Genomic DNA, 18,205 nt, shown 5'->3' with positions numbered 1-18,205 from the left:
CTTAAAATAGAATGTGGGCCTAAATACCCAGAATCGCCCTGTTTTGTAAGATTTGTAACAAAAACTAGTACGAATGGAGTTAATAGTTCTAACGGAATGTGGACCCAAGAGCCAGATCGGTGCCAGCAGAAGGGGAGAATTCATACAGCATCAAAGCTGTCCTGCGAGAGCTTCAGCACCTAATGCCATCCAATGAAAATAATGAAACTCCTCAGCCACCTGAAGGAGAGTGTAGGCCCACCCCTCCCCCCATTCGATTTAAGCCGTGTTTCATTTTCCGCAGTAGTAAATTCTCTAGATAAAGTGCTGGAAAAGCAGCTCCCATTCAAAGGCACTTTATCTTAAGATATTGTAAATGACACTATTTTTTGGTCCATTTGAAATATATAAGTTGTGCTATAACAAAAATAAATAAATAAGTAAATATATAAATTAAAAAAAATTAAGAGTGATGTTAATTAGCCAATAACTCAAAGCCCAGCAGACCAGATAAGAGATAAAACTGATAAAATTATCACACTGTCAGATGATGAGAAGGCAGGAAGAAGAGGAAGAAAAGAGCTCTTTTGAGAAACAGGAAGTAGACGGAGACATTTGCTTATAAAAGGAGAAATCAGGCTAGGAACCCTCAGGTTAAAGGGAGTAAACTGCAAGTGTCCTCAACTCTGCTGGCTTTGCCTTCCTCTGAGGTTCCTGGAAATGACTAGCTCTACTTTGGATAGCAATGAAAAGGTAAGTTTTGTTCAAATATAATTAATTTTGCCATAGAGTCACTTTTCAAAGCCTTTCTGGAACTCACTTATGTTTCCCTCTTGCCACCAATCTTAGTTTCCGGATGTAAGAAACCTCCCTCCACCTTGGATTCTCCTTCTCTTTGCTGTGGATTATTATTTTTCTTCGCGTGATTGTGGCCTTGTGTATTTGAGTGAGAGTAAAAAAGAGAAAGATTTTATTTTAATAATGCAAAGTAAGATACTTATTTTTGCAGAAAGGCATGGTGTAAGTGGACAAGATAAAAATGGTAAAAAAGTGGAGAGCTACAGTAAAAAAAATGTGGGAAAGGGTAATGTGGATAAAGCCAGAAAGTGAAGTAACCGATAGTTTCTTTCCTCCGGGAGTAAGAAGGAACCTACTCCCATTAGCCTTGTGTCAAATGGATTTCCAGACTAGGCTTGGGTCGCCCTGGCCTGGAGAGGAGGATTGAGAAGTTTTCATAGGTATTTACAAGTCTGCTGTACCAGGTTGGAGGACTGAATTGGCCAGCATTAAGTGTTTGATTGTGGGTACATCATATAGCTGCTTTTAGCCCCCATTTATTTCTAGAGTAGAGTAATATTTCCCCAATAATATCAATATTTTTTTGAAGCTGACCATTGAGTGTGTGAAAGTGTTTTGAAAAAGTGGTAAACAAATGCAAAATCCCTATATGCAAGCTAGGAGTTGGAGAGCAATAGGAAGCTATTGAGTTGATTTAAATAGGGAAAGGGGGTGGCTGCATAAGCTCCCGCTTGGCTGCTGTGGGAAAAAGTATTACAATAGGGCTGGAATGGAGTTTATTTACCTTCGTTTTGAGAGGAAAAGCTAAGTTCGGAGATTTACTCAAGCATATGTTACTCTCTGGCATTGTTCTTTTAATTTCTAAGACTTGGTTGCCTAATTTTTTAAATAGGAAAAGTAATACATTACTACCACTATGCTATGAGGATTAAATGAGAAATAAAGGAAGCACCTAGCACAGTGCATGTTAAGTGTACAAAACCAGTAAATAATACTTCTTACCTGTCCACTTTACCTTTCAGTCATTATTACATCATAAAAAGAACACTGAGGGCCCCATTTGCTGAATGAAACAGATACATTCTCTCCCCTCAGGTCCTGGGGCAGAAATAAGGCCAGAATGGCTTGAGCTCAGCAAGCTCTTAAGCTAGAGTGGCAGGCAGGAGCCAGAGTGTTGAGGAATGTGTGAGCTACAGAGGGAGGGTTTTCCCCCCCTTATTATTATTTTTTAATTTTTATTGTTATTCAATTACAGTTGTATGTCTTTTCTCCCCATCCCTATCCCCCCCCCTTATTTTAAAGAGTTTATTTATTTTCAGAAAGAGGGGAAGGGAGTGAGAAAGACAAAAACATAGGTGTGCGAGGGGAACATTGATCACCTTCCTCTTGCACAACGACAGTCGGAGACCTGGCCCAGAACCCAGGCATGCACCCCAACTGGGAATCGAACGTGCCACCTTTTGGTTTACAGAACAGTACTCAACCCACTGAATCACAAACAGTCAGGGCTGCAGAGCAAGTTTTGTCATTAACCTAAAAAGCAATGATAAGCCATGGAAGTATTTTAAGCAAGCAGGAGAACAATCTGAAGAAAGGGTGGAGTTAGAATGGATTTTGGAATAGCAGGAGAATTTTGCATCTGCCAGTGAGAGTTAATGATAGCTTGAATTGTGAAACGTGATGGAAGATGGGAAAGCAGGAACACATTTCATACAGATTTAGGAAATAAAATGAAAGTATTTAGTGTTTTAGCTGATGGAAAGGAAGGCCATAAAGGAAATGGTTTCCACAAACACCTTCTATTTCCTTTTTATACTTGTAAATCTGTTTTTGCCAATTTCCTTATTTGTTTTTTAAATCTAGTAAAGGGCCTACAAATAAACATCAAATTTAAGGAAATCTCAATAAGTTTTTATTCCACCCACGCTCTCAGTTTCTCATTTATGAGTTGTGATTAGAAAGTAATCAATTTAATTGTATGCATCAAATGAGAATCAGATGGACCATTTTTTTCCAGGATTTCTTTGAAGATAAATTAGATGAAGAAAGTGTGATTCTCACATTGGTTCCAGTTAATGAGGAACATAATGAAGAACATCAAATGGAATCAAGTGTATCTTCAACCTCAGGAGCCAGCCTGAGGATGCCTGGGACAAACAATATAGGTATGAGGATGAGGATTGCTCAGTCTGCTGTTTCTCCAGCTTTGGGAAGCCCAGGAAAAAAGATTTTTCTTTACTATTCTTTGGCATATAAGGCCCAGCTTAAATTTCACTTCAGTTACCTGTAGCTTGTCATTTGCTAAGTAACCCTCATGTACTGCCTCACTATTAAGACACAGACACACACAAATCAGCATATGGAGTGCTTGGGACAGGGCATAGTCTCGTGGGATAGCTAGACATGAGTTCAAATTTCTAACCAATGAAGCTCAATCTTCTCTTCATTTTGGTCAATACATACTTTACAAACATCTTACGAAAACTAATTTACCTTTATTCATAATAATGCCTAACACTGTAATTTTAAGGTATACTAAGTGATGATTCATGCATGTATATATATTGTGAAATGATTACCAAAATAAGGTTAATTAACACATTCATCACCTCACACAGGAAGCTTTTTGTGTCCCCCCTTTGGTAAGAATGTTTAAGATCTACTCTCTTAGCAACTTGGCAAGCTTACAGTATAGTATTGCTAACTCCAGCAGCCATGCCGTACATTAGAGCCCTAGAACTTACTCATCTTATAACTGAAAATTTGTACCTTTGGATCAACAACATCTCCCCATTTCTCCCATCCCAACCCCCTGGCAACCACCACTCTACTCTGTTTCTATGAGTTCTGCTTATTTAGATTCTACTTATAAGTAAGATCAGAGTATTTAGAAGACAAAACAGCTTTGGAAAACATCTAATATTTTGTTGGTGAGTAGTTACTGATCAAATATCTAGCAGTTCTTAATAATCATGACCCTTTGTGTCCTCAGTGCTTCGTATAAAAGCATTGAATAAATACTTTCAGAATGATTTCATTTTGGGGGCTGAAAATAAAGACTGCAAGATGAAGGAGATAATAACACGTTATGGCTAAGCAAAGTGTGAGTTGAGACAAGCTGCTGTAGAGGAAAAGAAGGCAGGCTGACAGAATTGAGTGCTACTGTTGGCTGGGGTGCTTTCTTTGATTTCTATAGGTCCACAATCTAGACATTTTGGAAGAGCACTCCAATGTAATGTTCTATTAGGTGGTGTTGATGACCACAGAAAACAACAGGTTGCTGTACGAGGTCTAAAAAACATGGAATTTTGAATGTCAAAACATGTGCTCAAGTCCTGGGTCTGCCGTTTTAATGGAGATGTGATTTTTGGGCAAGTCCTTTGATTCTTGAATCTATTGCCTTATTTGTAATATGAGGTAAAATATTTGGTGTGTGTATCTGCAAATTGGGATATAAGAAATAAGTGAAAACTTTGTAAGATTATAAAGAATCTTACAATTTTAAATTACTACTACTTTGGTTTTCTTTTCTCAGTTTATCTTCCTCAAATGACTGAACAATTCAAAGATTGCCCCAGACCAATTCTTCCCTTGCCAACCATTTTGCCTTCATTTAATAAAGTACGTTGTGATACTTTGCGGGACTGGTGCCGACAAGTTAATTTGAGTACTGAAGGCAAGGTGAGTACATTCGTGGGAATTTCTGCTGCTCAGAGCACGTATTGGAAGCTTTTGTCGACTTTTACTCTGTTCCCTCCCCCTTAATTTTCTTAGAAAATAGAAATTTATATGAGGCTGAAGGAACATGCTTACTCCGAAGAAAAACTGGTGAGTGAGGAATATGGATACAGCGTAAAGGTGAGTTGTCATTGTGAATTGTTCCTCCTCTCCTAGCATCTACATTTGTTGTACCTCTCTCTAAGGCAAGGTTTCTCAATCAAGACTATTGACATTTTGGGCCAAATAATCTATTTTTGTTTTGGGAGCTGTGCTGTGTATTTTAGTATGTTTAGCAGACTAAACATCCCTGGACCCTACCCACTAGATGTCAGTAGCAACCCTTCCTCCCCCACACGGTTTTAGCAATCAACAATTTCTCCCACTTGAGAACCACTACTCCAAGAGAACCAACCCCTCCCACGCTGACCTACCTGGGTCAATGTATAAAGATGATAAAATTGACACAGAATCAGTATGGCAGCACTTCACTGAATACTCATCATGAATCCCATTTACAGAGTGTTGCTGGAATACCACAGGAGGACACTTTGCAATTCAGTTCAAGGAAATGTAAAATGGTGACCAAGAGAACAAGGAGTAATAAAAGTTGTAATATGAGTAAGGGAGAGAAAGAGACCAATACAGTTGAAGTGACAACTTCAGCTCAGGAGGCCATGTTGGCAGCATGGTCAAGAATTGCTGCAAGAGCCGTGCAGGCTAAGGCTGTGAATTCATGTTCCATTCCTGTTCCTGCTGAGAACTTTCTGCTGCAAACATCTGGTAAGATCAACCTTAAACAGTGAGTACCATTCTAGAAAAAGATGAACTTTTATTAGTCCAATACTGAAAGGTAGTACAAGGAAAAGTTAGTTAAAATGTCTGTAGATTGGATATGAGGTTCATAGAAGACTTACCTTTTGATTGTCAAGTTTTGCCTAATTGGATTTCTAAGCCAGTTGATTGAATGGTGATCATTTCTTACCACTAAGCAGAAGGCCAAGTTGGGGAGAAAGCATAATCTGATAATGTAGTCAGCCACAGCCCAAGGTCTTCTGCATTTTTGTCTCTTTTCCTTCAAAGCTTCCATAACATAGTAAATAAGAATGAGAGCATTTGTGTAGCCTTGGTTCAGATCCTTGTCTTGTGACTTCAATGGTATGTGGCATTGACCAGTTCCATTGTAAGCACTGGTGTCCTAATTTATAAAACAATTTCACAGAATGATTGTGAGACTTAGAAGACACAACTTGGCACATACAAAACATGGAATAATAATTAAAATATTTGGAGCCCCTGGCCTCTTAAGAAATCTTGAGATAACTTGGCCCCACTTTTCTCCCACTTCTCTCCCCTTGATATTTTTGTCTTCATTTCCAGCAGACCCTGTCTCAGGTTAGCACAAAGTCACCCTCGTTCTTTTTTGCTTGAGTTTTTTCTCTCCACCTCATTTCCAAAGGTCTTCTGGATCCTCTTTTATCCAGGGCTGACTTGTATAGTAAGGCATGTTTTTTGTTACACAAGGAACACAGCCAAAAAGAAGACAGAAGCTAAATTTGGCCTACTGATCTCTAAGCTGCACTCCATCTTATGAACAAGAATAGGCATCTTTTGCTAATTTCCAAACTATTGTTCTCCAGTCACAAAGCTGTCTCTGGAGGACTGCTTCCCCAAAAATTATACTTTTTTTCTAATTTTCATTAATGTGCTATATGAGCTAGTAGCACCCCCCACTTATTTATCTTTTTAGGTCCTCTCCATTTAGAAGTTATGAAGCACCAACTATGATCCAGGAGTGTGCCTACTCACCGGATATACAGTGCTAAACATAATCAATTTCTACTGTCGTTTTACAGTCTGACTGGGAGCTCTTATGGATATTTAGGCTCACAGTGACTGTTCCTTTCTGTCAGTTTCAAGCACTTGATATCTTACCTTATTTACCTTGTTTTTTCTTAAATATCCCTCTCTCCAATTATATCATTCCTTAGGCTTTTAAACAAAGATCTTTGTGCATGTTTTTTATATTTGAAGCAGTACAATGTCATAACTAGGCAAATCGGCCATGAATTAGAATATCTGGATCCATGTATTAGTTCTGGGAAAACTATAATATTTAACACCACAGGCTTCAGTTACTTCACCTGTACATACAAAAAGTAAATAGAAGGTAAATGTTAATAACATTCTTAATAAATATAGGAATATCACTTAGCAATATTCTGAACACAACAAGCATTTCAAAAAGTTAATTGTTATTATCCCTAATGCTATATAATTCATGAAGTTAGATCATAGTGTCTTTTGGTTTACAATTTTTGTTTCTCATTCAGTTGATCCATCAACAAAATATAAGAACAGCCAAGAGTGACTTGCTGAGAGAGGTTGGATTGGGGTGCAGTTACCTGATCTTAACTGTTTATATTTGATTCTCTTTCCTCGCCAGGTGTCAGATGGTGTGTGGTCCATGGCAGACCTCTTCTGGGAGACAGAGAGGGGTGGGTTCGTCTGCAGTTCCATGCCGGGCAGGCCTGGGTGCCTGACAGTCCTAAGAAGTTGATCTCTCTCCTCCTGTTACCGGCCTGCACTTTCCCATCCTCAGACCTAGAAGACAATATGTTATGCCCTGAATGTGTTAAGAGGTAAACCTTAATATTTTTCTGTATGGTACATCAAAAAGTAGATGTCTAGGGGGGTCTCTGAATAATTTAGTACAAGAAAACAGAGAACAAATATACTGTTTCTTAATTTACCAGGTCAGGTTTATAGATCAGGCAAAGTTAGGAAGGAAAAAGAACTTGGCAGTGGATTAAAACTCAGATAAATGAGGTTTCCTATCCAGTTTAACAAAGTATCTGACATGTAAGAGTATTAATTGCCTCAATTTTAGAGACCTGTTTTAAGAAAAAAAATAGAGTTCTTAACATGTCAGATATGTAGCTGGGGATAAAAAGAAAATTAGTAAGGCAAAATCCAGGTAGCGTGATAAAAATAGAAGTTGTGAAAACATAAGGGTAGTACCTATATTTAGAGTTGCTTAGGGAAACTTAAGAAAGGATTATGTTTACTGAGGAAGATCTTATCAGTTGGAAAGTAATAATTTGGGCATTTAGGTGTGGAAACAACCCAACCAAATAAAATATATGGAAGTAAAAGAACATGACATACTTAGAAATTGCAAATTGATCAGTATGATCAAAGCTTGAATTGATAAGTAAGTCTAGGAAAGGTAGGAGTAGACCACTGACAGGTTTATATCTGTAATAAAGGTCTCATATTATTTTGTGGGTCATAATTTCTTAGTCATTTTTGGGACACAGACTACCTTGAGGCTATATAGTGAAAGCTACACACTACATACCCCCTGTTTGAGAAAATATACATTGGGCATACACATAAACACTGGTGTTTTTATATAGATATAGAACTTCTAATGTTTACCCATTAGTACAAAATTCAGCTTTAGGTGATGGAATTGGTGGAGGTAATGTGGGATGTGTGTGGAGGGAAGCTAAGGTTGTTTGTTGTTGTTTTTTTAAGATTTCATTTATTTTTAGAGAGAGGGGAAGGGAGGTAGAAAGAGAAGGAGAGAAACATCAAAGTGTGGTTGCCCCTACTGGGGACCTGGCCCACATTCCAGGCATATGCCCTGACTGGGAGTTGAACTGGTGACTTTTTGGTTCACAGGCCAGTGCTTAATTCATTGAGCTGCACCAGCCAGGGCAGATTTTTTTCCTTTTTTTTTAAGGAAGTGTTTGATATCTTGCAACAGAAACTAGGTTGGAGGGTAAGTAAGAGATAATTATAATAATTCTGAAAAGATACAATATATGACCTTGGCAAAGAATTTAAAGAGGAATGGGACAAATTTAAGACATGTAGGAGTAAAAGGAAGAGGATGCTATCTTATTAGATGGAGGAAAGTTGGATGTCTGTCTAGTTCAGTGGCGAGGTGTATATGTAGTACATGCTTGATATGGGTCTAAAGAACTGAAATAAGTATGGGTTAGGGAGGAACATTCTGGGGAGTCATTCTCATTTAAATTGTGTGTAAGAAGGTAGGAATTAAAAAGGGGCACAGGAAAGAACCCTAAAGAGAATCAGTATATTGATGGCATGTGAGCAATGAAGACTGTAAAGGTACAGTTTATAGGTTGGGAAATAAGTGAGAAAAGGGAGCAAGGGGCAGAGTTTCTGAGGAAAATGGTTCACAGTGAGATGGTCATGTTAGATTATGAATAATTTGTGGCCTTTCTGAGAGAGTTGAGAGGGTCAATAAAAGCAGAAATGTGATAGTGACAAGTTAGGGTAGAGCATGTGAAGCACTGTGACAGGACATACTGGTAGTGTCTACTACCTGAGTGAAAAGGAGGAGATGCAGTTAGTTGAAGTAATATCAAGCGAACTTTCTTCCTTACTTTTTTCTTTTTGTTTTTTAATGGGAAAACCATAAGCATGTGTGAATAGAGATGGGGTGTGGGAGAAGCTGTGGGAAGGGAAGGGAGGTATAAAGATAAAGAAAGTGACCTGGCTGGTGTGACTCAGTGGGTTGAGCACTGGCCTACCGACCAAGAGTTCACCAGTTCAAGACCAAAAGTTCACCAGTTCAATTCCTGGTCAGGGCGCATGCCTGGGTTGTGGGTGAGGTCCCCAGATGGGGCTGTGCGAGACGCATGTCTCTCTCACACATGGATGTTTCCCTCCCTCTCTTTCTCCTGTCCCTACTCTCTAAAAAAAAATAATAATAAAATCTTTTTAAAAAATGATAAAGGAAGTGAAATGAATTATAGTGTATAGAATATGAGGAGTGATATTAAGTGGACAATCTTGTTACATTGTTTACTACATAAAATTCTTTTGCCCACCCTTCTTAGGTGAGGGTGGGGATTCTAACTACTCAGGAACTCTAGGAGAGGATTCCTTATTTTGTCAGTCATTTCCAAGGGGTGGTTTGGAATGGTTAACTTATTCTAACAGTTTTTCAAAATTCTTTTTTAACTTGCTTTATAGGAATAAAAGGATGATGGAAAAATTAATTAAAATGAAGAGGAAGAAGAAACCTCGTTTGAATACACCCACATAATTCCTTTTGGATGGGTCATGTCTCAATAAAGAATAAATGGTGGAATGCTCATAGCTAAATTGACTTGTATCCAAATGTTGCTTGATGCCTTGGTTACAGATGTGAATGTCTGGATTCTGTATTTAAGGTTTGCCAAAAAGTGACTGCCACTGCTACTTCAGGTATTTAGGTATGTAGAATATAATTTGGTTTTGTCCTAATTAATAGATTTTTTAGCAGTTTTAGGATTTCAGAAAAACTGAGCAGAAAGTAATGAGTTCTGAAATTCTGCCCCCTCTCCAACATTCTCCCTACTATCAACACTGTGCATCAAAATAGTAAATTTGTTGAAACTACGTTGTGGACTCCTCATTATCACCCAAAGTCCATGGGTGACAGTAGGGTTCACTCTTTGCGTTTCACATTCTGTGGGTTTTCACAAATGTATAATGAGACATATCCACCATTATAGTCATACAAAATAGTTTCACTACCCTAAAATTCTTCACTTTTATTCAACATACCCTCCTCCCAACCCCTGAGCCATTGATAATTTTTACTGTATCCATAGCTTTGCCTTTTCCAGGAGGTCATAAATAGTTGGAATCATGGTAGCCTTTTCAGAGTGACTTCTTTTTACAGCAATACTTGATAGCCCACTTTTTTTTCATTTTTTAATTGATTGAGTTTTTAGAGAGAGAGGGAGGGAGGAAGGAAACATTTGTGTACAGGTTTTTGTGGGCATACATTTTCAACTTTCTTGGGTAAATACCAAGGAGCATGATTTTTGGATTTGATGTTAATAGTGTTTGGTTTTATTATAAACTGACAAAACTTTCTTCCAAAGTGGCTATACCATTGTGCATCCTCACTAGCATAAGGTGTTGTCAGTGACTTAGATTTTGTACATTCTAATTGCTGTGTAGTGTTATGTCATTGTTTTAATTTGCAATTTCCTAATGACACTTGATGTGAACCAGCTTTTATTTGCTTCTTTATCATCCATATATCTTTGGTGAGGTATCTGTTCAGGTCTTTTACCTATTTTTTTTTTAACCTGGCTATTCATTCTGTTATTAAGTTTTACAAGTTCTTTTTATATTTTGGATGGCATTCCTTTATCAGATAAGTCTGTTGCAAATATTTTTTTCCCCAATCTTTGGCTTATCTTCTCATTTTCTTGATTAATTGGTGTATTTAGATCATTGATAATTAAAGTGATTGATACAGATGGATTGAGATATTTTTCATTGCCCTCATTATTTAGTTTTTTGTCTTTTTCCCTTTTCTGGTTTTAATTGATGCATTTTATTATCTATTAATAAAACTTTTAAAAAACAACATCTGGGTACAGAAAAAGCATTTAACAAAATCCAGCCCCCTTTCATGATGTGAAAACATTCGGTACACAAAGAATAGAATGGAACAACCTAAACATTATGTAGGTCACCTATGAAAAGCCCACAGCTCACATACTGAGTGCTCAAAGGCTGAAAGTATTTTTTTCCTGAAGTCAGCAATAAGACAAGGATACTCATTTTAACCACTTCTGTTCAAGATGATACTGGAAGTTCTAGCCAGAAAAGTTAGGGAAGAAAAAAAAACAGGTCACCTAAATTGGAAAGGCGGAACTAAAAGCTGTCTATACACAAGTGACATGACATTACATACAGAAAACTAAGTAATCCTTCAAAAACCTGTTAGAACTAATGAACAAATGCAGCAAATTGTCAGAATATACGAATCACAAAATCAGTTGTATTTCCATATATACTAGGAATGATCTGAAAATGATTTCACTTCTAATAGCATCAAAATAGCCTCTAACACTATTAAAGGAATAAACTTAAAGAAGTTATAAGCCACATACACTGAAGACTACAAAGCATTGCTGAAAGAAATTATCTCAGTTCATAAATCTGGGAAAAAACAGATCAATTCCAATGTAGAAACATGCTTGTATTTTTATTTTTAGAGAGGGAAAGGGAAGAAGACGGAGAGAAACATCAATGTGTGGTTGCCCCTTGTGCACCCCCCTGCCCCCACTGGGTACCCAGCCTGCAACCCAGGCATGCGCCTTGACTGGGAGTTGAACTGGCAACCCTTTGGTTCACAGGCCAGCAGTCAATCCACTGAGTCACACCAGCCAGGGCCATGCTTGTATTTTTTTATACTGCTAGCTTATGCAGTATATATTTAGATATTTTATTTTAAACATTTTGTACCAAATAAAAGTTGAAAAAATAGCAACAATTTACAATTACCATTTTTCCCACGTTTAAAAAACTTTTCCATTTCTTTTTTATTAATTACCCTGCATTGTAGAGTAAACAGACACATTCTTTGCCCCTAAATGCTTTAAGCATGCACCGTGTAAGAATAAGGACATTCAACATAATCTGTCACTATCAAACCTGAGAAATAGTTATTTTATAATAGTATCTTGCCCTGTTCTGGCGGCTCATTTGGATGGAGCATCATCCTGTACACTAAACGGTTGCAGATTCCATCCTTGGTCGGGGTGCATGTAGGAAACAACCAATCTACGTTTCTCACGTTGATGTTTCTTCCTGTCTAAAACTAAACATTCTCAGGTGAGGATTAAAATACAATTAAAAAATAATAATAGCCCCTAATATCTAGTTCATATTCAATAATTGTCCACAGAATATGTTTTGTACTTTAAAAAAAACAGGATTCAGTAGTTTCAGGCATTTAATTTATCATACTATCTTCCTTCTTCCTTTAAATCAAAGATATTTTCTTTATAATATTGTCTTTGAAGAGAAAAGGTCAGTTTTCTTGTACAATATTCCACATTCTGGATTGCATTCTCATGGTGTTCTTTGACTAATTCTCTACATTTTCTTTAAACCCAAAATTATGATTAGAGACTTGATTCAATTCAGATAAAACATTTTTAGAAAAATACTTTATACTTAAGATCGAGTGCTTCATATCTCATTGCATAAGAAGATCCATAACTCAGATTGTCTTGTCATTATATTAAAAAAATTACAACTTTGTTTCAGTGATGACCACCTTATTTCTCCGAGGTGTAAGTGCAGTTTTCACTATGAAATGTATACTTCGCAGGTGGACACTTTTGCCACCATATGACTAACTTGCCCCTTCCCCACAACTCTTCACCCAATGAGTTTTATCATCTATGCTCATTCATGTCTGAATCAATCATTGCACTGATAGTTGCAAACTCTCACCAGTATTGATTCATTTTTTTAGCTGGAATTCTGTAAAAAAGAAGGAAAACTTTCCTTTTAGAGTACCATTATGGCCTCATGAATTTAAAATATTTTAAAAATTAATTTATTTTTAATTAAAAATTAAGTTTTAGTTATGTGTTATGACCAATTAATATCATGATGCATTAAATATTCTTGGATTCAATAGCTCATATTATTTGAAATTGTATTACATGAATAATTAACTTCATATTTTTCTTTTTTTTAAAGATTTTATTCATTTATTTTTAGAGATAAGGAAAGGGAGGGAGAAAGAGGGAGAGAAACATCAATGTGTGGTGCCTCTCATGCACTCCCCACTGGGGACCTGGCCTGCTACCCAGGCATGTGCCCTGACTGGGAATTGAACCAGCAACCTCCTGGTTCACAGACTGTCACTCAATCCACTGAGCCGTACCAGCCAGGACACTTTATCATATTTTTCATATATTGACTTACCTAGTTTTATAATATAGATTATACAGTTTCATTAACAGAGTTTGCAACTGTTATCTCCTTTTTGTTTCCTGGAGTAAAGTGTGTAATGAGGGAATTATTTAACACTTGAAAATCTTTGGTATTTACATGTGAAAACATCTAGGTAAGGATGTGTGTTGAGGGGAAGAAGTATGTGATTACAATCGGCTTATTCAAGTTTTCCTTTTATGCTACTAGTTTTCAAAGTTATCACTACATTTTTTTTGTCTGCTATGTCAGTAGTTAATTTTTTTTAGATTCTATATTTTATTTGATTTTTGTTTTGTTTTCCTCTTCAGTCTTTTTCTCTTTTTTATTTTTCTTATTTATGTGTTATTCATGTATTCAGTCTTGTTAGAGATTTAATCATATTAATTTTTCTAAAGAACAATGCCCAGGTAGGGTTCTTAAAGAATCAGACTTTCAGAGTATAGGGTGCAGGATTTGGGGAAGGAACTTTGGGATCACCACTCACAAAGGGGAAGGGAAGAAAGCAAGAATGGGGAAAGAAAGAAATCAGATTTTTAAAATTCTTTTTTAAAAAGATTTATTGATTTATTTTTAGAGGGGGAAGGAAAACAACAGAGAGAAACATCAATGTGTGGTTGCTCCTTGTGTACCCCTACTGGGGACCTGGCCCACAACACAGGCATGTTCCCTGACTGGGCATTGAACTGGTGACGCTTTGTTTTGCAGTCTAGTACTCAATCCACTGAGCCACACTAGCCAGGGCAGAAATCAGATATTATGCATGCTGGATCTGGGAGCATAATAAAAGCCTTGGTCAATTTCGGGAGGAAGTTTTGGAGCTAAAATGTCAAGGTTGTTTCCATCTGGGGTGAAAACTTTGTGCTCTACACTGTAACCAAATTAGTTACTGGTTGTTTGTTCCTGGAGTCAGGCCAAAGCCTGGGGCATTTATTCTTAACTGAGGTTGGGGCTCTCCCAGGGACTCACAGCAGGAGGCTGTCTCCTGATCAGATTCCCTTTCTCAGCAAGGGGATCTAGGCAACTCCTGTCCAAGTCCACTACAATTGGTTTCTGATTTTGATCACCCTGCCTTGTTATTTTGTTTTCTGTTTTCTTGATTTCTATTATCTGTCTTTACTTTCCTTCCTCCTTGTTTCTTTGAATTTGTTCAGTGTTTCTTTTTCTAGCTTGAGTTGGAATTTTCCTTGAGTTAAATTCTTGGCTCATTTATATTTACTTTAATATTTTTCCTTTTTTTTTTAAATGAAATGCTTAATGAAACTGCATGTCTTCACTTAGGGGCCATGCTAGTCTTCTCTGTGTCGTTCCAACTTTAGTATATCCTGCCAAAGTGAGCACAATCCTTCCATTTTCTGATCAATATTTTTAAAGCTAGAAGTTTCCTTATAAGAACTATTTTCTCTAATTTTGGGAAGTTCTTAGTCATTATTTCTTCAAAATATTTTCTCCCTTGTATTTATTCCTTTATCTTTCTCCAGGGTTCTTACTAAATACTGCTAACTGTCTTCCAACATAGCTGTTACTTTTATTTCATAATTTTATCTTGGGTTTGTGTCTGGAAGGCCAGGAGTGGTAAGACACTTGCCAGAGGGAAGGAATCCTGAACAAGGAATTCCATAGACTCTTCCTTCTCTTCTTCAGACAAGCCACATAAATGCTCAGAATAAGTATGTGCTACTGTTACCGGACACAGGCCCCCTAAGAGAGTCTGCCTAGGTAGGACCAGCTGTAGTGTGTGGGTTCTTGACTTCGTGTAGGAAAGATTTAACAAGTCCAGGTAACTATGAGGATCCATTTATGAAAGCTTGGGATGGTAAAACAACAAAGGGCTTAGCACAGAAGAAACAATGGGAGAGTCTAGGCTGGCCTGCTGTAGCTCACTGGGAAGTCAGAGAAAAGGGGGCTTTGGGGTCAGGTTCAAGGAATTAGCCTGGGCCAAGCTGTCAGCTGCTTATTGCCTTGCAAGGGTGTCCAACCTGCAGCCCACAGGCTGCATGCAGCCCAGGATGGCTGTGAATGTGGCCCAACACAAAACTGTAAATTTACTTAAAAACATTATGAGAATGTTTTTTTGTGATTACGTGTTGCAATGTATTTAATGTGTGGCCCAAGACAACTCTTTTTCCATTGTGGCACAGAGATACCAAAAGGTTGGACACTTTGGCTGGGAGATGCGGACCTGTGAAGAAAGAAGTGGGGGAAGAAGAAGGAAACAGGATTGGTGTGGGCTGTTCCCTAGAGGGAGAACGTGTGCACAAGGTCCTTTGTCCTGAGGCTTTTTTTTTTCTCTTTCTTGCAGGTGGGGAATTTTAGGGGAGGTCTCCGAGGAGGGTTTCAGTAGAATATTTATCACTTTTCCAGCTGTGATTGGTCAGTGACAGGACAGGGCGTCTTTAGTCATTGCAGTTGGTCCTGGCCATAGCTCACTCCATTTTCCTGCTTTCCTGGGCCTGCAGCTCAAATACAACAGGCCTAGATGGTATCTTCAGGAAGGAAATTCTAGGGGAGGAGAGGTTACCTTGGGGGTGAGGTCCTTGTTTTCCCAGTTTTGCCACCTGCCAGGCACACTGGGCCTTCCAGCCCTGGTGACCGTCTATCTGCACCTGGCTGTAGATTACTCAGCCATTGTGTTCAGCTATCTTCTCAGTTTCCCTATTCCACTTGCCCAGGAATTTTCCTTGCGTCTTAGTATCCTATCTCACTACCATAAAAGGCAACATCTCTGCTCTGCAAGCCAGCAGGATTCCCACCACCACTAGGAATATCCAAGGAGAAGATGAGCCAGTGCATGTCATTGTTACTTCTTTCCCAGCCATGGTCTCCTTTGCTGTTCTTTTCTATGCAAATGGATTCTATCTAGTTATTGCACCCTGTCCAAATGCTTGTATTTCATACCTGTGGTTTTGTTTTGTTTTGTTGTCTTCACCCAAGGACATTTTTTTCATTGCTTTTAGGAGAGAGAGGAAGGGAGAGAAAGAAACATTGATGTGAGAGAAGCATTGATTGGCTGTTTCTGGTACCATCCCTATGGGGAATGGCACATGCCCAGACCGGGAACCAAACCCACAAGCTACCTATGTGCCCTGACTGGGAATTGAACCTACAATCTTTGGTTATGGGACAACGCTACAACCAACTGAGCCACACTGACCAGGGCCATGCCTGTGTTTTTAAACTTAGCTGCTTATAATTTTTCTTGTCTTCCTCTGTGGGGGAGGATGGCAAGGAAGGGAGATGTTATGGTCCCAAGTAAGCTCTAAATTTCACCCTTTACACTTTATTTCTTACATTTTGAACTCTACAGTGTTGAGAATATGAGTGTTTGTGACCTGTAATACATTTTGTAGAATTAAAGTGAGGCTACCCTGAGCTTGGGCTCCTGATGGCTAACAGCATAGTTGTCTTATCGTCAGTGTTTTGCTTGTATAGGGAGCCCCGATTGGCAGGGAGACTAGAATAGAAAGATCAAATATCACTTGAAAGCTTTCCCAGTAGAGTGCTTAGCTGGGTTTTCAGGGCAAAATAAACTTAGGGCAAAGTGCTGTGAAGTCCATCTTTTAAGTGTCACAAACTGAAAATGAGTGTGGTTTCAGAGTTGTGATATAATTAGTGTATAATCCTAAGCATGTAGTAGTCAAGGAGATAAAACATCTTGATCGAAACACTCCTTACCTTCTGCTATTTACCATCTACTGCACGAAGGCAAAGGAGTGGGTATGTGGGCAAAATATAAACTAACATTACATGAAGATGATTTTATTTTTCACTTGAAAGTGATTTTATATTTTTTAAAAAGAGGCTTTTCTAAAAGCCCACACTTTCTTATTAGCAAAATGTACTATTGGAAACTCTGAATGTTCCAGAGTTAAGGATTATACCTATTTTTTAAAAATTTGCCTTTGAAGTTAGACAATGGTATATGATGTAATGAAATGTACAGCTGCCTACTCCGTGCATGTAAATGAGAGGGTCATTGGGACATCCCAAGAACATTTCCCATCATCACTATTGAAGATTAGAATCTCCCATGCCTGTCTTCTTCAGCCTCCCTGAATTTTAAAGGCAGAGTAAAAAGAATATTAATGTTGGAATTAAATAGAACAGTGGTCAAATTCTGGTTTCCCCACTTAACAGCTATGAGTTCCTTCTCATCAGTAAAAGGGTGGTGAGGTTTCTTACCAAGCTGGTTGTTTTGTTTTTTAATTATTTAATTAATTATTATTTTTTATTGTGGTTCAAGTACAGTTGTCTCCATCCCCCCCCCACTACTCCCCCCTACCCCAGTCACTCCCACCTCTCACCCTCGATCCTACCCACTTTGGCTTTGTCCGTGTGTCCTTTATACATGTTCCTGACAACCCTTCCCCCTTTTCCCCCGTTACCCTCTTCCACCTTGCCTCTGGTTACTATCAGTTTGTTTTTAATTTCAATGATTCTGGTTATGTTTTGCTTGCTTACTTTTTTTGGTGAGAGAATGCTTGTAAAACTCCTTGCAGAAAACAGATCTTTAATAAAAGGTAGCAATTATTATTGTTAGTAGACAAGAGAAAGTGGGAAAGGAAGGAGAACCAATGCCATTATCAGGCAGGAACCTTGGAAAATGATGAAGGGTTTATAGCAGGAACTGAGATAGCACTCTGTCTATTACCATTCATAGCAATTTCCTCCAAAATATTCTGACTTGTCAAAGAAATAATCCCAAACTTTCTTCATTTAACTCTCCTTCTTGAAATTTGTCTCTGCCACTGTCTCAATAGGAAGTTCATGTCTCTTCATAATCTGTTTTTTTATTTCCAATTTATTTTTCAGATTTCCCAGTGGAAAATCTCTACTCCTGACTGTCAGTAGAGAAGGTTTTTTTCCTTGTCCACTTGTAGGCTTTAGTTCCAGCTGTCCTCCTACCTTGCCCTTGTACCTCCACTCACCTGACCTTTCCCTG

The 18,205-nt window shown here is 38.1% G+C and overlaps 1 protein-coding gene and 1 non-coding gene across 2 annotated transcripts; one reads left to right on the top strand and one right to left on the bottom strand.

Moving 5' to 3' along the window:
* Positions 1-648: 648 nt before the first annotated feature.
* DPPA2 (developmental pluripotency associated 2) lies at positions 649-10,221 on the top strand. The gene is made up of 7 exons (XM_024577907.3): positions 649-732; positions 2,795-2,942; positions 4,313-4,458; positions 4,552-4,635; positions 5,016-5,277; positions 6,941-7,136; positions 9,505-10,221. The coding sequence occupies exons 1-7, from the start codon at positions 700-702 to the stop codon at positions 9,575-9,577; spliced, it is 942 nt and encodes a 313-aa protein (XP_024433675.1). The 5' UTR covers positions 649-699; the 3' UTR covers positions 9,578-10,221.
* Positions 10,222-14,502: 4,281 nt separating this feature from the next.
* Positions 14,503-14,605, bottom strand: LOC112320726 (U6 spliceosomal RNA). Its single transcript, XR_002976438.1, has one exon. It is a non-coding gene; the product is annotated as a U6 spliceosomal RNA (small nuclear RNA).
* Positions 14,606-18,205: the final 3,600 nt, after the last annotated feature.

This window comes from Desmodus rotundus, chromosome 2, assembly GCF_022682495.2.
Source record: "Desmodus rotundus isolate HL8 chromosome 2, HLdesRot8A.1, whole genome shotgun sequence".
NCBI lineage: Eukaryota > Metazoa > Chordata > Mammalia > Chiroptera > Phyllostomidae > Desmodus > Desmodus rotundus.
The sequence above is the reverse complement of the archived record's forward strand: the minus strand, read 5'-3'. Positions and strand labels throughout refer to the sequence as shown.

What these genes read in the sequence shown, in the direction of transcription:
- DPPA2 (XM_024577907.3), top strand. Translation starts at nt 700, where the DNA reads ATGACTAGCTCTACTTTGGATAGCAATGAAAAG. An exon ending in ATTTGAGTACTGAAGGCAAG is followed by an intron (nt 4,459 to 4,551) that starts GTGAGTACATTC and finishes TAATTTTCTTAG; the next exon opens with AAAATAGAAATTTATATGAG. An exon ending in CTTTCTGCTGCAAACATCTG is followed by an intron (nt 5,278 to 6,940) that starts GTAAGATCAACC and finishes TTTCCTCGCCAG; the next exon opens with GTGTCAGATGGTGTGTGGTC.